At 43.6% G+C, this 20,251-nt stretch overlaps 1 protein-coding gene across 2 annotated transcripts in view; it reads left to right on the top strand.

Annotated features, from left to right (window-relative positions):
• The window catches only part of tnrc6c2 (trinucleotide repeat containing adaptor 6C2), a 42,140-nt gene that overhangs the window by 18,054 nt on the left and 3,835 nt on the right, over positions 1–20,251 (top strand). The window contains exons 4-21 of one of the 2 annotated variants that reach the window (XM_019861961.1): positions 2,250–2,648; positions 10,062–12,491; positions 13,102–13,305; positions 13,601–13,767; positions 13,854–13,943; positions 14,058–14,115; positions 14,199–14,341; positions 14,454–14,600; positions 15,382–15,522; positions 15,707–15,826; positions 15,993–16,076; positions 16,342–16,627; positions 17,458–17,622; positions 17,708–17,899; positions 17,977–18,126; positions 18,475–18,690; positions 19,472–19,545; positions 19,798–19,937. In XM_019861961.1, coding sequence (XP_019717520.1) covers positions 2,250–2,648; positions 10,062–12,491; positions 13,102–13,305; positions 13,601–13,767; positions 13,854–13,943; positions 14,058–14,115; positions 14,199–14,341; positions 14,454–14,600; positions 15,382–15,522; positions 15,707–15,826; positions 15,993–16,076; positions 16,342–16,627; positions 17,458–17,622; positions 17,708–17,899; positions 17,977–18,126; positions 18,475–18,690; positions 19,472–19,545; positions 19,798–19,937 — 5,206 coding nt within the window. The remainder of the gene's footprint in view (positions 1–2,249; positions 2,649–10,061; positions 12,492–13,101; positions 13,306–13,600; positions 13,768–13,853; positions 13,944–14,057; positions 14,116–14,198; positions 14,342–14,453; positions 14,601–15,381; positions 15,523–15,706; positions 15,827–15,992; positions 16,077–16,341; positions 16,628–17,457; positions 17,623–17,707; positions 17,900–17,976; positions 18,127–18,474; positions 18,691–19,471; positions 19,546–19,797; positions 19,938–20,251) is intronic. The other variant, XM_019861962.1, reaches the window with a different exon arrangement.

The raw sequence follows: 20,251 nt of genomic DNA on the forward strand, positions 1-20,251 counted from the left end.
GAACAGTGGGCAGTCTCAAGATGGATGATGGCACTGAGGGGGAGAAACACAGGGAGCATCAGGCTGAGGAAGATATAAGGCAGAAATAATGGTGATGGAGAGAGAGCGAGAGAGAGAGAGAGAAAGGGGGAGAGCAGGTGGTTTAGAAAGTAGCTGTGATGGAAAAACCGAAAGAGGAGGTGGTTGAAAACACAAGGGAAGAAGAGGAAGTGCAGCAGGGTGGCATGTGTTCACCATCCTGCGGCCTGATTGGCTGCGGGTCTGTCGGGCGGGCTGAGTAGAATTTAACCGGAGATGTGCGTCAGCCGCTGCAGTTCCAGGCCAACAGGCAGCCGGACGCTGCTGGAGGAGCGTTCTCACTTTATCTGCATGTGTGTTTAAAATCACAGAGTGGAAGAGGAGGGGTGCAAAACATATGTGCCCACCGAGTATTGATGTGTCCTACAAAGATGTAAGGCGTTTGAAGGAAACCAATGGAAGAGAGGCATCAATGGCATGTCTTTCCTCTCAATGTATGAAGTGCTGTGTATCTTCATTGGTTGTACTTGTATCTTTGTCATTGCTGCTCTTTTTACATTCATGCTCCATCTTGGAAAGTATTGTGTTTTCGGAAAGGGCCTTTGTTTTTTTTTTTTTGTTTTTTTTTTTAACAAGGTCATGGCAGATTCATTGAATATCGCCGCACTCCCTGCTGACTTGAACCTCTACTGTGGCTACTGCTCTCAGATAACGTCTAACTCTTGACCACGACTGATGCTTTAACTAACATACTGTATTTTCTTCACTCTCTGATTTTCAAAGGCGCTCTCCTCTCATAAAAGCACAAACGTTCTCTTTCTTCCCTTGAGTGAAAGCAGTCTCAGCTGTCGTGTTGAATGGTCTTTTCTGTCTGGGGACTACACAAAACATTATCAACTATTCATCGAAGTATTTATCCTCCGATCAAGAAACTGTTCTTTGCAGCTGCTTGTAGGTCACGAGTCGGCTTTAGCACACTGCCAGTGTACAGATTTTGCAGTGGTGAATGCAGATCAAGTGGAAAACTTCATCCTCTTCAACTTCCTCCATTTCTGCACATTCACAGAGGATCTTTTTTCCCTCAAATGTTTTTTGTCAGTAGCTGCGATGGCTGTGTATTAAACAACAATGTCACATTCCACATGAATGCTCCATTAGGTAACTGGCTAGGGAGAGGAATTAGCATGGACATGGCATGTACAATTAACATTCAACTAGCAGCTAGTTGAATGTTATTTGTACAGCTAGTTACTAGCTGCTCCGAAAAGGCCCATCCCAAGCGTGTAGTTTTTTTCTTTTGCCTTTCTGTTGTTGAACATTGTCAAGATTACTCAAATAAGTTATTTGAATCATACCGTTTTGGCATTATTATTATGACATTCAAGGAAAAAAGGCTAGCGTGTCACGTGCAAACATTAATTCGCCATCATGGCTCTCTCTTGGATTTAATGTATCTGACATCACTAAAGCTATAATACCATAACAGTGATGAGTTTTCAAATATACAAATATATTGCAGTTAGTTTGCCCTCACCGTCAAACTCAGAATGCATCAGTCACTACAAAAAAAGTGTGCTTTTGTCATTTAAAAATTGTAAACGTTTTTATGAAAGTCTCATTTCAAAAAAAGTCCTTAAAATGCGTCACTGACCAAAATACAGGGGTGGAAAAACAATGACTTATGCTCCGTTGGCTCAGCGAACCTCGCTTGGGGCGCCCTACAGCCAAGGCCAGTCACTCCACATTCATTCATAGCCTAGTTCATATTATGCGTATTGTCCCGCGGGCCAACATGCACCATATTCTTGTTCATGTTCCACTGCTGAAACATCATTTTGAAAGCCTCTCGGATCACCTTTGGTGTGTTAGAACCCAATAGCTTTTGTGAATGCACTGTTGGCTTTTGCATATTGTAGTCCTCGTCCCGCCATTGTGCCGTCAAGCTGAGCAGACATTCATATGTTTGTGATAAAACTGATGTCCCATATATTGTCGTCAATCGGAGAACGAACATGTGTAGCGACAGCATGTGAGGTCCTCGAAAACGTGTCTGCAAAGTAGTCATGGCTTGGAATCAGTAAAAATAGAAAGTCTGAGTGACTCTCTTTGTCAAAATGTGACCAGGTTAATATAATACCTGCTGCATACTACAAAACCCTTGAATTAATATCTTGCTTCCTGTCTGTCTGCTGTCTGTGTTTGTGTGTGTGCGTGTATGTGTATCCATCCAGTGCCAGAGCCTGCTCCCCCTAAGCCCAGTCCCTGCACAGCCAACCACGTCCACCCTGCCAGCCCTACGCTGCCACTCTCCTTCTCATTTTCTTGTGGAAATGACAAGCGCACTTCCTGCAGTAGCCAGCTCCAGAGTCCCGTTGCCCCTCAGTCACAGTGCACGTCGTCCTCTGCCGGCGCTCGCTACCCACCGAGAGAGGTGCCCCCGCGCTTCCGGCAGCAGGAGCAGAAGCAGCTACTGAAGAGAGGCCAGCCGCTGCCTGCAGGAGCCTTTGGTGCTCTCACGCCCTCCTCTTCCTGCTTGTCACCTTCATTACCTTACTCTTCATCTTCTACAAGTACCAGCAGCACTACACCAAAGTCTGCAGAGTTCACTGCAGGCCAACAACACTCACCAGGTTTGTGCACTTTTTCCAAGCCCTGCACTTATTCAGATTATTTCTTCATTTAAATTTCAACCTTGTGTGAATTTGTTAATTTTTTTTGTGCATCTTTGTTTCGTGATTTGAATTTTTTTTTTTCCCCCTCTTACAAAACATGGGGGGAGTGCTTTTCAGTCCACTCATCAGAAGAAATCTCAAAGCGTTTAGTCCCAATAGTTTTTTTGTTTGGTTTTTTTTAATGACAGTATAATCACTTTCAGTAGTGTTCTGCTGCTGTGGCTGTTGCGCCTGGATAATTAGCTGGCATCGTACATAATCTTCATACTTCCAAAATCATCACTTTTCAGGAGATCCCCAAAACGTTTTTTTCATCCATTAACATTGCATCACTAAAAATAGCAAACCTTTTCCACCATTTTAGACTTTTTAATTTGTAAAAATAACAGACACACATTTGGATTGACCAATAGTACAGATTTGTAGAAAAATATTTCAAATTCACCAAATTGGGGCAAAGGAGGTTTTGGCCTGACGTCACTGATTTGTTTTCACACATTTGATATCACACCTTAAATATTTACAGCCACTGCACGTCAGACATTTCGCCAAACTAGGTGAATTTGTTTGCATCTTTGAGACACTCCCTCATTTTTATCTTTCTTGTTTTTCATCAGTGCCTTTCTTGATCAGTTACTGCTCATTGCTTATATTACAACAAAAACACCTGTGCAGTGATACCATTTTCAGATGTTCTTTAAGGTAAACGAGTCAACAAGCTGCAGCGGCAATTTTTTATGTGACGAACAGCCCTCGGATTTGTCTCTGCTGAGGTTTTTTTTCTTTCTTTTTTTAACTATCAAGACCATACACATCCTTGCATATTTCCTGTCTGAGCTCAGCTTCAAGTAAGAGGCTTCTCTCAGCTAAATTTGGATAGAGGCATTGTTGACACAAGAGGAGAAAGCCTAAGCCTTGACTCGATTTTCAAGCCTCTGTTCTTAAGCAGTTGGGCTCATGTGGTCGATTGCGTTACCCTCAGTCTTTCTGCAGCATGTCAGGATCACTTTTACTGTCCAGTCTGGATGAGGTTATGATGACTCAAAAGTTGGAGATGGTAGCAGCCTCAAGTCGTCCGACACTTTGTACGTGTGCGCACACAAACGAGCACATCAGTGTTGTGGGTGTGTCGCTAGCCTGACCTAGTTGTGTCACCTCAGATCTGTGTCTGCCTTGCAGGCCATCTGACACACACATACACGCAGACACAGTTCGGTTTATATAAAGCTATTGTGTAGCTTTCCTATTTTTCAAAGACAATGAAAAAGACCCACGTACAGTATGTGCGGATATTCCGGCAGGCTATCCAAGCACAACACAAGCTATAAAGGCTGAAAGGGAATCACTATATCGATTCAGGGGGATACCTAGCCACCCCCTGCCCCCTACGCAATCCTCTCACCAGAGACACATCACCGCCCACCCCCCCACCCGTTTTCTGCTTCTACATCCTGGTCTATCCAGCTGACCTGGGATCATTAAGTAGTCCAGACCAGACTGGCTTTCCCAGTAGCAGGTGCTGAATTGGGGGTCTTTTAAGACGTGTGGGAACTTCAGCCCAACAGCTGTTTTGTGATCCAAGAGACAGTGCATGTAGCCATAAGGCGCTTTAAGGACCCTTGGCCCTATTGTTTAGGCAGCTTATGTTTGATTGAGGATCTGACTGCCTAGAATAGGCCTTTCCGTAATGAGGAAATCCAGACAGTTTTGATGTAAATGTAAATAAACAGATCAGTCAGTCTACGCATCCATCCATGTACCCTTCTTGTCTCTCCACCGCTTATCTTCATTGAGGTTACAGGTGAACCGATCCGATCTTATAACCTAGACCGGTTGCCTGGCTTTCGCAGGGCGCGTATAGACAAATATCACTTAAGATGCATGCTTTTGGAACGTGTGAGGAAGCTGTAGAAAACCCACACCAACATGGAGAGAACATACAAAGACCCCACAGGGAGGCCAGCTCCCAGATTCAACTCCCCACATCAGAACTGTTGGGCGGATGGACTAAGCACTAGTTTGCAGATCCTTTTTCCAATATTACATTTAATCCTGACATCTGTTATTCTAAGGTTTTAAAAAAAATCCAAAAACACGAAAAACACTATTGCCCTACAGAATTTAACACATTTTGAATAACGGTGATGTTTTTTTTTTTTTTTTTATATATACATTTTTTTTAAGTGCACACATCACGACAACATATGAAATAACCACAAAAGTATTTGGTCCAAAAGAAGCCCTGATGGTTTTCATTGCCTATCTTTGTGCTCTCACGCTCAAAGGCGTGGCAGTGAAGCCCTTGGTGGCCTAATTAATCCAGCTACGACCAGTGAAACAACAGAAGTCACCATTGCTGTGCCCCCCCCACCCCCTTTTTTTTTTCTTTGCCCAGCAGAGGTACACTGACATGAATGATGAGTTTTATATCCTTGTATCACTATTCCCCCCACCAGTGAAAAAAAATAAGCGCATGCCTTCTTTGGTCCAAGTAGGCTCTAAAGCTCTCCTCAAAGAGTAATGGATCAGACCTATTAGAATGCAAAAGACTACTAAATGTCCACTCTACTCCTGCTGCACACCACACTGACTCATCTATCCAATGATCCATCTATCCAACTCAATATATGCTCACATTAACTAGAGAGGAATTGCGTCGCCTTTGTTTTTGCTCAATGCTGCATGTACCAACCCTCCCCCTCTGGACATTCTTACTGCACCACCCCGCTCTCCCGATCACCTTCACCACGCCTTCCATTTTTTTAATTCTTGGCTACATGCCCATTTCTATGCAGACAGCTTGATTTATCAGTATTAATCTCTTGTTTAGTTTGTGCTTTAGCTCTTGTAGTCTGTTGCCATCCAGATTACAGCTATGGCGTTTAGATTCATTGCATGTAAACTGTTGTAATGCGCCAATAGTCCCCTAATTATCGGAGCACTTTTCATGATCACTAAGCTTTGGTCCGGATGGTTAGCAGTGAATAGGCACGGAGATGCATGCACAGACTTGCACATTCATGCATACAAACAGGCAGCTTTGTTCCCAGTTGGGAGCATGAACAGAAATAAAATGGGAACCTTTGTTTATTTTTTTTGGGGGGGGGGCGCTAAAACATAACAAATGAATGGCCTCTTCGTTGGATTGAGAATGAAACAGCACTGTGGAACTTTCACTGACATATTATGGATGGACACAATTTAACACTGCCAGATTTTTTGATTTGAATGTCAGGAGAGGGAATTGCAGGAAATGAATTTGATGACTTAAGGTGGAGGAAAGATAAGATGCTCTATATTTTATCTATAGCGTTATAACCACATTTATTTACATGTATATTGTTAGGCATCATACAATAAAATGAAGTAATATGCAAACCAATAGTGTTATCTGGACATCAGTAGTATTATTGATGCTTGGAGTGATCCTATATAGTGATCCAACTGCCCCTTGATTCCATGACACATCCTCACCTATGCGCTATTGGTGCCTTCTCGCTGAACCAGGTATTAGAAATTGTATCTGACAAGTTCCGACATTAATGGTGGCCCGATGGCCAGTATAGCACTGTGTCGAGCCACCGTGTTCCTTACAGATACTGGCCCAACAGTGCAATCTATTGCATAAGTAAATGCAATGATATTGTCACATTCTTACTTTTTACACCAAATGTTTTATTTTATACTAATATTGTATTTTAATATCGTATATTTTGTATACAGTGAAACTCCTCTCGGACGAAACCTACATGGGCGAAAATACCCCTTAATGTGAAAAAATCTTCATGCATTAACACCTTTCCCATTCTCCCGCACCCCCATACGACAAAAAAAAACCCCTGTTGCGTTATACGAAATCATTTTCTCTGCTCCTGCCTCGCGAAGACATTCACTACAACGAAGTCTAATCCAAATGTGACCTCTACTGCTTCGTTCGGAAACGGCAACAGCAACCACCACACTGGTTTACATAGTGAACGATGTTTATTTTGGTCACAGCTGCGAGTTTCCTGAACGCAACATACTCATAGCTGCTCTGCCATTGGCTTACCGAGCATCATCCTGGCCTCCGATTGGCCAAGAGGGACCTCACTGTCTATGTGTGTAGATACTGTCGCTAGATCCGTTGAAGATAGAGTGGAATGCATCCGATTAGCTGCTCAGAGTAAATTACTTGTGGCTCGGCGGACCATCAAATAAACGAACGTTTTCTGGAATGCTTTACTTGTTATAATGCAAAAAACCTTACGCTAACTGGAGCGGTAATTAGAGAGAAGGCGAGTTCCATCGCGCTAACTATGGCCATCGAGGACTACGAAGCGTCCCGTGGCTGGCTTTAAAAGTTCATTGCATGACGTCAGCTGAGCAACGCTGTCTTGGGTGGCGATCGAGGGGAGGTCGAGTTAGAGACAGTGAGATGGTGGAAAGAAAAGCCACCGGTTCAGGAAGTATTTGTTATTGTTAGATTCAGACGCAGCATGAACGTTGCATTGCTAAAATGGCTACAAAACGGACCTTTGGATGTCAAGCAGCTCAGACAAGAAGAGCTCTGATGCTGGAAATGAGGGTAAAAGTGATCAAACTGAAAGACGGAGGAAGCAAAATAAAAGACATTATCCAAGAAATTGATGTAAGTGAAAGTGAATGCTGATCGTAAATTTCGCAATTTCTTTCCCTTTTTTCTTTCTACGCTGACAATATGAAGTGTCAAATAAGTGTGTGCTCATACTTTTGCACTATTGGAATAAAAATAGAGTACACATACGTTTGTGTGTGCGTGTGTGTGTGTGTGTGTGTGTGTGTGTGTGTGTGTGTGTGTGCTTACATCTGAGATCAAATTTGCTACAGTGAAAAACCCCCTGTTGTGAAAAATTTCTTGCTGCAAACATGATTTCGTTGTAGAGGAGTTTCACTGTACAATATCGAATTTTATACTGTCCAGGAAAAAAAATACATAAAAAAAAATACAGAAGTAATGTTCTTTGAAAAGCTTAAATAATGCAATTTAATTCTGCTAAATATTATCGAATAATTTAACTTACCATATTATGTCATGAATATTATATGGGGCCAGTACCAGTTCTAAGAGAGCTACAACAACTCAGCCCACTCAAAAAGGCTTAATGTGGGACTCCGCAGTATCTGCTCAGACCAGCTTTCAAGCGTGCCAATGTTCTAATCTGTGATGTCAACTATTGTTTTTCATTCATTAGTCAAGCAGATTCACCATTGCATGGCTGCCCTGTGGTACTATTAGAAGTGAAACGTGCCAATCCAGGGCAAGTACATCCTAACCGAGCTGGTACTGTGCAGTGAGAAAACTTTGTCCTTTTATAATAATAATAATAATAATAATAATAATAATAATAATAATAATACATTTTTTTAGAAGCGCCTTTCAAAATACCCAAGGACACTTTACAATCAAAAAAGCAATAAAACCACAGATAAAATTTAAATGTTTGTATGACTGGAGTGGTGAAAATTTCATCCTTTCAGATGACGATCAGTTGTTGTGACCCATTTTAAAGCCTTCAGGAAAGAAAATGTGCCAACAAGAGTACACAAAATATACAGAAGGTTTAGGGGTGAATACAACCAACACTCTCCTGAGGCAGGATCTTAGTCTATCGCTGTGTTTCAGGACTAATAAAATATGCTGCTCTAAAGAGTGTTGACAGATCAAAGAGAGTAGTAATATCAGTTGCTAATAATGATGCCGTCCGTCTCTACGTGAGACATCTAAGCCACTTTGGTTGGTAATTGAAAAGACCATCTGTGTGGTTATGTCTAGTTGCTTTCTGTACCGTCTGATTTGACAAGCAGCCTGCTATGCATCTAATCAGTAATTGAAGTTGATTTCGACATGTTGGTTACTTCTGTGGTCTATTTCCTGAAACATTCATGTTTTTTTTTCCTCCTCCAAATAAACACAGTGTCATAAGGCAGAGAAACCCTTTCGTCGCCTAAGCCCATACGTTTACAGATGTAATGACAGATTGCTTTTGCTGTAATGTCGGGATTTCTTTTTTCCTTTGTCCAACTGATTGCGTGCCAGCATTACGGAATATGCATGCTCCGTCAGCCCGATGACCTTGTGCGATAAAGCCGCCTGCGAAATGAAGATAAATGTTTGGAGGCGAAAACTGCATTGCCAGCTGGTCTGTTGTGTGTTGTACTGTAGCTTCAAGGTACACACCCATGCACGCACTTATAAAAGAATATTTGAGGTCTATGGTTTGACATTGCATCAGTTAAACAGTTTAATTTCGATTTTTAGGCACTGTTTATTTAATAATACATAGTCCTTTTTCTCTCTACACGGTGGGAATTCCCTCTTCATATGCCTGGTTGACCTGTGTGTTGTTTAGATAAATGATAAGAATTTGTATTATTTGAAGACGATCGCATGGCTGGCTCGTAGCTTCGGTGTGTATGCATGCTGGATCAATAGCTTTTCTTTCTCTCTCTCTCTTGAATTCACAAAATCATTGATTACTTGTCTCATGATCGATTCATTTCCCTTTTATAGCACTGATTCGATCAATTAGTAGTCCCCTCCGCTGATGGGGTGCCACTGGGGCAAATAAGATTGCTTGTGTGCAGTAGAATATAAATGTATTAATAAATTAAATAATTGTTGGGGATGTCCTGCGTTTCTGGTTATTGTTTTTAACACATCGGCTATGTTCATGGATAGACTAGACTTGCTGTTGTATGCAGTGGGTGAGGCATATTTGCAGACACTTGGAAAAGTGTGTTTCCTTTAGTTTTAACGTGTGTTGGGGGTGGAGTAGGAGTGTTGGCTGTGATGGATGAGAAGTCAACTTGGTTTCATTCCAATAAATGTGCAGCGTTCCACTGGGGCTTTCCTTTAGTGCAAATCTGCTAACAAAGCCACGCTGGTGACAGATGCTCCTCGACTGTGCTGTGTGTTTGATGAGGGAGAGAAATGGACCGGGATGAGGGAAGAGGCACAGTACACAAAGCAAGACAGAGAGCATCGGTCACAATATAACAACAGATTAGGGCAGCCCAAGAGTTAGGAAATAATACGTAAGGGAGCAAGGGAAAAAGTTGTTTTGTTTCGGCTGACTGTATGATATGATATATACATGTACTACAGGTGACTTGAAAAAAACTTCATTATGCTCAACATCATGGTTGATGTTACTGAAACCATTTTATCCCACCAGATTTTGGGAGCACCGCTTTAAATTGGTGAAATCCAAAGAATTAATGTGTTCTCTGGTCCTGCACTTATTCTTTTGGATTTTTTTTTGTCGTGTTCTTCCATTCTCTTTATTATTCAATTTGTTTTGCTCAATCTCACTTTTAAAGTATATCCATCTTTGTTTCATTTCTCATTAGACATATCCCCGAAGAGTGGCCCTGCTGCCCAGATTTGCCAGTGGGGCGCCTCCTTGAATGCAGACGGCATTTCCGGTGACAACAGTTGGAACAAAGGAAATACTGACAGAAGTGATACTGAAGCTTGCCGCAGCAGTGACCTCGGTCAGCCTCCAGCACCGGCATGCCCCTTTGGCTCAGCTAGCTTCAGCACAGACTGCAGTACTGTCACTACCGTTAGTGGTACTTTACTGACTATGGCCACGGGTGCCACAGGCCAGCCGGCCCACTACACATCTCTCAAATCTAACAATAATATGATGACAGGACCTGGATCAGCTAACACATTGTCAACTAACAGAGGTTGGGGCTCAGATGCCAAACAAGATGGAATGAATAGTGGGCGGGTCGGAACGCCCAATCACTGGGGCTCACCCGGTTTTAACTTGAATCTCAATCCTAGTGCCAACCCTTCTGCGTGGCCTGTTCTCGGTCATGAGGGTGGTGGTGTTATTGGCTCAAATGGTGTCTCAGCCTCATCTCACCCACCAGGCAGTGGGAATGGCGATATTGGGAACGGGAGCCTTGGAGGCACAAGCACTTGTGGCGGAGGTTGGGTTAGCATGGTTGGTGCTAATGAAAATGAACAGCAGCGCCCTTCCACCATCCCAAGCTTGTCCTTCAATATGGAAACTAACCTTAACACTGATGGACCAAACCACACCAAGCAACAAGCTCAGGAGCCTATGAGCCCGATCCATGGGTTAACAGGCTGGGGAGGTCAGTCGCCTACTGAATCTTCCCAACTCAATGGAGACACAACAGGCAGCTCTGTCTGGGGCAGTGCTGAAACCAAGGCAGCTGATTCCCCCAAGGACTCTGGCTGGGACGCAGCACCGCCTGCGGGCCTCTCTGCTTGGGGTCGCCAAGGTAGTGGTGGTGGCGGGAGTAATGGAAGTGGTGGCTGGGGCGACTGGGGGAAACCCTCAGGAGGTGGCGATGCATCAAAAGGCTGGGACTCTGTTGATGCTGTCATTTCAGATCAAGGTTCAGGTCAAGAGCAACAACTTGGCTCATGGGGTAAGCAGCCTGGAACTGCCCCAGCAAGTGAAGGTAGTGGGGACAGCAGAGATGGCCATTCTCACCACAGAGAGAGGTCCTCAAGCATGGATTTTACCCCCGTGTTACCCCGACAGGACCTGGATCCTCGGGTGCTGAGTAACACGGGTTGGGGGCAGACTCCCATCCGACAGCATACCGTGTGGGAGATGGAAGAAGCAAACTCTGATGATGGGAAAAGCAACAGCAGCTCAGACACATTTGAAAGTTCCAGTTCTAACAGTGGATCCACATGCACCAACGGAGGTGCCGTCAACCCCAACATAGGTACGAATCCAAGGCATGGATCTGATGCAAAACATGAAAGCGAAAGATCGTCAGGCTGGGGAGCCCCTCCACCCCCGTCAGTTGAGACTGCATCAGGATGGGGTGATCCCCCACATTCACAGAAAGAAGCCACTAATGGCACCACCAGTGGCTGGGGAGACCCCTTACCTACCGGTGGACCTAAAAATGTAGGCATGACATCTTGGGGCTCTGAGGACAAGTCACCTAGCTGGGACAGTGACATGACAAAAAGCCAGTCCACTAATTGGGGGGAGGGCACGATTAGCTCCCGTGGTTGGGGAAGTAGTAATGGGGGCACCAACAGTTCTAGCACAAGGGACTGGGGAGAACCAGAACGCAAGAACAATGGGTCGCCCAGCAGCATGTGGGAAGGGGAAGGAGGAAATGGAGGTAATGGAGGATGGAAGGAAAATCCTAGAGGAGGAATTAGAGGAGGTGGTAAACTTACTTCTTCTTCTGTAAGTAGCGGCACTTGGGGAGAGAACGCCCGTACCAGTGGCCCAGTGCAGGGCACCTGGGGCTCCTCCAAGCCCACTGAAAGCAGTGGCAGCAGCACTGGTAGTGGAGGAGGGGGCAGCATTGGTTCTTGGGGAGGTCCTAGTTCTGTCAAACAGAACACCTCCGGTTGGAGCAATGTCAGCAAACAGGACCAAGGCTTGGAATCTACAGGTTGGGAGGAGCCCTCCCCTCCCTCTATCCGCAGGAAGATGGAGATTGATGATGGAACATCCACCTGGGGTGATCCTGGCACGTACAGCAAGACTGTCAATATGTGGGATCGCAATAATCCGAATAATAATGCAGGCAACAGCGGTCCACCCCCCATGAAGAATAGTGGCATGATCACACCCAACAATAATAATCACTCTGTCGGCCCTAACAACAACAATCACCACCACGGCCATCCAGTGCACCACCATCCTCACCATGGCAATGTGCCAAGCCATCTCCATCAACATCATGGAAACAACTATGGGCCACCCAACAGTTGTGCCCCACACCCAGGTGCGGGTCCCCAGAGTCGACCTCCTCTTGCTAACCCAGGTAAAACAACGGTCCTTGCATTATCTAACATACATGGACCATCTTGTATGCGCTCAATAACTTTAAAATGGTTAAAAGCTGTTTTAAATAATAAATCAGATCAAGTAAAACATCTTTTTCAATCATTATCAGATGATGTGACGAAATTACCATTGAAACTATTCTCGAGGATTGTAATTATTCCAAGGATTATATCTTCAAGTAATTATTTTGTGGTGATTGTTCAGTGGTTCTTCTTCTGGGTATTGCACATCTTAATGACGATGCATGCCTAATCAAGTCTGTCCATTTATTTCGATTTTTGGTAAGCAGTTCAAATGTCTCATTGAAGATAAAAGCTACATACAGTATATACGCATTAAAGACGTCAATACTTTTACTGAACAACTCTATCCCCTCTCTTTTTGATTGAGTAACACCATTGCCCCGCACTGTGAATCAGTCGGACTGCATTAACAAATATTAAAGTGTAAAATTAGTATTCCTTCAATTTGCAGGAACAATACAACTATTCCCAGTTAGCAATTAGCATCCTTGATTCTGATGGCATTTGAAATCGCTGCGCCGTATGAATGACCCCTTTCAGAAAATTCCCCCGTCTGTTTTCCAGGCTGGGGAGAACTTCCCAGTGTTCAGCCTAAGTCAGAGCCTGCTTGGGGAGAGCCTGCAGCTCCAACATCAGCTGTGGACAACGGCACCTCTGCTTGGGGCAAACCATCAGGAGGTGTCAGCGGATGGGGAGATGGTGTCCATGAGCCCACTGGACCTTATGGCAGGGCCAACGGACCCTCCTGTGCTGCACCCTGCAAGACTGGTACATAATAGCCTTTGTATACATTGGTGATGTCTGGTCCTGAGGGGTCTCTAGTGGGTCTTAAGAATTTGAGCAATTTTGCACCTTGGAATGTTTTTGAGACCAAGTCCAGAGTGCTGCATGACGTTAACTCACAAGCAATGTGTTCAAACGAAAACAGTGCCATCAAGTGGTCAAGCTCAAAACTACCCGCTGTGCTGATTTTGCTAAAATTACGTTTGTATCAGGTTATTTTCTCAAGTATCCTCACTTTTTTTCATCTTTGATACGAACCCACACTTGATTCTTTCGTCAGGTCCCAAACCTATGCAAGACAGCTGGGGAAATGGAGGGGATGAAATGGGCATGTCAACAGGCCAGTGGGACACTGAGGATGGGGACATGTGGAGCAACCCCACCTCGCTGGAGAGCAGCTCCTCCTGCAATTCCTGGGGCAATGGATCCAAGAAGATCCCGAACAAGGTAAATATCTACATTTCTACATATTTTATATACATGTCTACACGTGGGCACACATTGATCAAGTGATTATTTAAATGTTTGACTTGGTGTCTCTTCAGGGGAAGATGATGAACAAACCAGATGAGACATGGATCATGAATCGTCTCATCAAACAGCTCACCGACATGGGTTTTCCGGTATGAGTCATTTATTCTGCAAATGTTTTGGCTGATGTGCATAATTTATAAGCCATCTTTAAGGCTAAGGTTTTATTTACTATTTGAGGAACTTATTTAATCACTGTCTTACAGAGAGATCCTGCTGAGGAGGCACTGAAGAGCAATAACATGAATCTTGACCAGGCCATGAGTAAGTTCACTTTTTGTGTGTGAGTGGTGTGTCTTTGTACGCATGTTTGAAGTATTATTTACAACATTACACCCCCCACTCAGGCGCTCTGCTGGAAAAGAAGACTGACCTGGACAAGCGTAGTTTGGGCATTTCTCATTACAGCAACGGCCTGAACAAGCCACTGGTGTGTCGACCATCCATGCTCTCGAAAGATCCCTCTGACCACAATGCCTTCCTTGACAAGGTAATAAGCCACCTGGATGGCCTTCACAGCTTTGAAGAATGTCACTCACTCATCTTTGCTTACTCTTATCACCATTTGTCGCCTTCATCACTGTTTTATTCCTCTGCTCCAGGATGGTGTTCTTTCCAACGATGCCCCCCCATCACCATTTATGCCTTCCCCCAGCCTGAAGCTCCCCCTGGCCAATAGTAGCCTTCCCGGGCAGGGTCTGGGACAGGGCAACTCGGGGCTGGCCATGCAAAACTTGAACAACAGACAGGTATTGTTTATGACATCTCAAAAGTCGCTACATTGTCGAGGAGCTGTATAACCATAAATTCTATTATTGTTTCTATTGTTCACTTATGTTTGAATAAGCTTGTCTCGAGTCCTCATTGAGACCAAGTGTTGTCTAGCGTCACTGCCAAAGAATGCCCTTGAAATAAAAATGTAAAAAAAAAAAAAAGTGCTATTTTGCTTGGGAATGTGGAAGTACTGTAGCTGCCTTTTCACAGCTCGGAATTTCTTTGGCCTTCAAAAAATATCTAGTCGTTAAAAACAGTAATACTGCTCAACAGTAAATTAAAATTGGAAATGGCTATGTGTATAATGTAAATGTATATTTGATGCCGATATGAAGAATGTTTTTTTTTCCAACACATCTGGGGTTTTTTTTGTTATTTTCCTTTTTCCTTTTTAAGTTTGACCCATAAAAGCTAGCTCAATGCAAATTTTACCATGTGTTGTAATTTATGGTGATGACGTTAAACCTTAAATCAGAAATATTACTAGGGCCCGACCGGTATGGATTTTTTTATGCCTATATATAAATACATTAGTGTATGCCCTCAGCATTTTTTCTGCAGTAGTGCCAATCATGCAAGAGGTATTGCCTATCCCATTCTCATGAATATGTTACATCACTTCAAAGATTTTTTAACAGTCAAAATGAATGTGTATCAGCTCAGTGGACTGATGGATAGAGTCATACAATTGTAAATGACTTTGGCAGTTTGAAAGTATGTATAAAAAGAATAAAGAAAGAAATCTTTTTGTTCCAGATACCCAGTGGAATGTTTGGCAGCAGTGGAGCAGCACAAGGCCGGGCCATGCAGCAGCAGCCTCCTCAGCCACCAGTGCCACCTCTGAGCTCCTCCATGCCTAGTCTACGTGCTCAAGTGCCTCAGTATCTCTCCCCTCAGGTACATGAACACACATGCACCCAAAAGATTCTGCCATTAAGCCATGCATTTTACTATATCAACTTGTCTAAACACTTCCTACTTGTGCATAGCAGTATGTAGTAATTATGTTCTTTCCTGCTGCTTTTGTTTCCTCGTGAATTACAACAATTTACCTGTCATCTCCCCCCCCCCCCCTTTACAGGTCCAAGCACAGCTCTTGCAATTTGCAGCAAAAAACATTGGTCTGAACCCTGCACTTTTAACCTCACCAATAAACCCTCAACAAATGACCCTGTTGTACCAACTTCAGCAACTTCAAATGGTGAATCGCACTGTCTGATCAATAGACATTTTTGTAATCACATTTCTGATTCAGTATATTTAACAATCTACTTCAAAACCTCATCTGTGCTTTTATGTACAAAGTATTTTTGTGTATGCGTGGCTGTACTGCAATGTACTATTGCTTCCCTTTTTTTTTTGTTCAGGCATACCAGCGTTTACAAATCCAGCAGCAGATGATGCAGGCGCAGCGTAATGTTTCCGGTCCCATTCGACAACAAGAGCAGCAAGTGAGTCAACAGGCACAACGCTGCACCCACTCACATCATGTGATGATCAATGTGACCCACTTCTGGAGCATGACTGCATGAGCTGACTGCAAAATCGATTCAATACTGTAACAACAGGCATGGATAACGTCTCATTGTTACGTCAGCAGTTGCTCAAGTGTTGTTTGCGTGGGTGAAGTTTCTTCTCCACATTAGTATTTCTGTCCCTGAGTATTTTTGTCCCTTTCGTCATCTTTTACTCTGCCGTGTGTCTGCCCACTCCTAGGTCGCACGCACAATCACCAACATGCAGCAGCAGATCCAGCAGCACCAGCGTCAACTCTACCAGGCGCTGCTGATGAAGCAGCAGCAGCAGCTTCCCTCCCATTCCGCCTCCTCTTCCTCCTCCCAAGCTGGTCTGCATGCCCCCGGTGGCCCCACCGGAGGCCCCGGATCTGCAAAATCAACCCTGGACCCTTTCACAGGCCCGCATCATGCTCTGGGCCTGGTCGACACACTGCACACCAAAGAGCCGCTGTCTTCACCCAACGCCTACAGCACCTACCCTCTTTGTGAGTCTTTAACAGAGGGCAATTAAGGTTTCTATTAGTTCAGTCACTGTGGATTTGGCAACATCCTTGGTCGCCATGGTAACAGCGAGTCGGTGATTGTTACCACAGCTGTAAATTTTGGCTTCTCCCTTCCAATAAAAGAGAACAATGAATGGAGGTAATTACTGTGGATGAAGTGCTTATTGCCTCAGCAATAGCAGCCAAGTTGAAACACAATCCACATTTAACTGACTTGTTTCTTTAAATAGTAGCTCATGGAGTTTATTTACTTAACAGGAGATATTTTGTTTTGTAAGATAGTTTTTGTAGAGGAGGCCTGTATATGTTAGAATAAATATACTTTTATTTCATGGGATAATTTCGCTTTAAACTCCATAAATGTCAACCTCGCAGATGCCTTGTCTGCTCAGCAAGCAATGTATGGTATAGTTGTCTAGTCTGTCCAATCAGTAAATGCAAACGTAATTCCAGCCACACAGTAGTAGCACCAGGCCAAAAAAAACAAAAAACAAATATGTTGAAACGCATGATAGAAGCAGGAATAACTTGAGACAAAGTGGAAATACGTTCTGCCATTTATTATTAAAAGCTATATGGCCAAAAAAAAACATGCACAAAAATAACAAAACAAGTAATATTTTCTTTAAATTCATAAATACTACAGTATAAATATGCTGAATATGAAATAATCATTGAAACATATTATATCATAAATATACCTACATTGCAAGGGCCATCACAGTATGGCCACCCAAACGGGCTTAATGTATTGTTTTGTTGTCTTGTTTGTAAAAGTATGTGCTTTTTTAATTCTTGTATCCTGTGTGCAGCTGGACTTAATCCAAACATGAATGTAAACTGTATCGAGGTTGGGGGTCTGTCTCTGAAGGAGCCCCCTCAGCCCCAGTCCCGCCTGTCCCAGTGGACACACTCCAACTCCATGGACACCCTGGGTGGCAACACCTCAAACCTGGAGAACAACCTCAACAAACATGGTGGGTCAAACATTCCGATCTTGGATCATCCACAACAACAGAAAAGATGGATTCAAGTCATTGTGTGCGTTTCGCTATATGCTAGGTGCCATATCTGCTGCCTCTACCTTGGGGCCACCTGGGAAGCCCTCACAGCTAGAGGATTCCTACAGCCCATACAATCTGATGTCCAGCTCGGACTCCCCCGCCAGTTCCTTGGTACCGCCAGACAACTGGGGCCAAGGCAAGAACCCCAATGAAAAGATCGCCAACGGGACCAACATTAACTGGCCCCCAGGTGAGGACAAAGACAAATGAATAGCAGTGCTCTTTGCCACCACATTTGTGACAATCTACTTTCTTTCACATCCTCAGAATTCTGCCCAGGTGTGCCATGGAAGGGCCTTCAGAACATTGACCCTGAGAACGATCCCAATATGACCCCTGGTAGCGTCCCGAGTGGTCCTACCATCAACACAAACATCCATGACGTCAACAGATATCTTCTGCGTGACAGGAATGGAGGTATGGATATGCTTCAAGTCTCTAATCAGCACAGCCAATAACGCAAAGTCAGCTTGATTTACCAATCAATGAAATACTGTATAGGCAGTACAAAATTGATGGCGCGCCACCTCAACAACAAAATTGTACTCACTTCCTCGGCAACCATGTGCACCTCTGCCAACCACAAAAAGGAAGGCCTCACCTCAGATGGCAGTTAGCAGTTTTCGTGTGAATTTTTTTTTTCAGAGGAATTCACCAGTAATTCAAGAAGTGATGCTTAAGTACACTGCGGAAAGCACTACGAGAAGGTTGCTATCTAACTTAGTCATGCATCGGTTTTATTTATTACCTTTGGCTTTGTTGAAGGCAAACTGTCCGATGTGAAGTCCACCTGGTCCACTGGGTCCATGACTCAGAACCAAGCCTCCCTGACTCACGAGCTGTGGAAAGTCCCTCAAGGCCCACGCGGCTCGGCAGCCCCGTCCCGACCCCCACCGGGCCTCACCAACACCAAATCTTCCTCTACATGGGGGGGCAACTCACTGGGACTGTCCCAGGGCTGGAGTGGCTCTTACGCCTCGGGTGAGTCAAAATATTGTGATGAAATTTCTGATTAGAAATGAAGTTGTCTTTCAATATCTTTTTTTATGTGTATGGGAAAAAGTTAAACAAAAAAAAATAAGAGATACCCAGTTGTAGTTCGCAGGCTACAATTTTTAGTTTCAACAACCCTTCTGTTTGTGCCGTCAAGGAAATATTACATAAAATATCCTGTATGTGAACCACATTGGCTCAATGAAGCATGTTAAGCGTCTGGGAGTAAAAACAATCCGTCTTGAGGGTATGGGTAGCCTGGAAAAATAATAGTAAAAGGAACATAAGTGCAAACAATTTAGAATAATGAACATAGTAAATAATAATATTCCCTTTACAAATATAATGCAGTACAGCACTGCAAATACTTTTTTTTTTTTTTTTTAAACAAAATCTCACTAGGAAACCTTTCATCAAATGCTAGGCAGACTTGGTCAAAGAGCAGAGATGACATCTGCTCTCTATTGATGTCTTATCTTGTTGAACATACCCTGCTAAACTGACATCCTGAGGTTTACCGGCTCGCAAGGAGGCCTCATGTCAACATTGTTTCTCGAAACTGCTTTGCTCGTCAGTTGTGCCCTTTACAAACAATGTTGGAGTGGGCGACGCTTTTCGTTTAAAAAAAAAAAAGAAAACAAAGAAAAGAAGAAAAATCACAATTTAATACTTAAATTTTTGAATCAATTATTTGCTATTTTTTGAATATTTAAAAAAAATATGTTTTTATAAAACAAGTTGCAAATCTCTCGCTGTCCTTATTTAACAGAGGGAACCACATGGAGTACAGACAGCTCCAACAGGACCAGCAGCTGGCTGGTGCTGAGGAATCTCACACCTCAAGTAAGTGTGCCAATTGACCGTTAATTTGAACAAATGGTCCAAGTTGAGTGGGAAAAAAATCAAAATGGATGCCACAATGTAAGGCCAGGTGGTGAGTATCTTATGTATTTTAGCGAATGCTTTATAAAAGGTTCAAAGTAACTTCAAATGTCACTCAGGCCCCTTTGTATGCACAAATACGTTCTTTTTATCGAAATATACTGTACATCTCCTCCAACGGCCATGCGTCTGCGGCTTTTGCTGGCTCTACAGATTGACGGTTCAACTCTACGGACCCTGTGCATGCAGCACGGCCCTTTGATCACATTCCACCTCAACCTGACCCAAGGGAACGCCGTGGTGCGCTACAGCTCCAAGGATGAGGCCGCCAAGGCCCAGAAGTCTCTGCACATGTAAGTGCCAGAAGCTGTTTGGGAATATCACACCAAAATTTGCAAAGCAATCTCTTGCTGCTTTCACTTCATTACAAATGTGTCACAAGGTGATGGGCAAGTCTTTGAGCAAAACGTAGAACAGTGGAACATCCAAAATCGAGGACAATTAATCCGGGGACTCTCGCTGACTTGTTTAAAACCACTTCTTAATGTGAATTATTTTATTCTAGACTGAAGTTGTCATCTTAAAGTATTCAATAACAGTTTGCACAGTTGCAATAAGATTATTTCTCAAAAACCTTTCACCACAACTGTGAATGCTTTTGCAAATT

This window comes from Hippocampus comes, unplaced genomic scaffold (genome assembly GCF_001891065.2).
Source record: "Hippocampus comes isolate QL1 unplaced genomic scaffold, H_comes_QL1_v1.1 scaffold7, whole genome shotgun sequence".
NCBI classification, from domain to species: domain Eukaryota; kingdom Metazoa; phylum Chordata; class Actinopteri; order Syngnathiformes; family Syngnathidae; genus Hippocampus; species Hippocampus comes.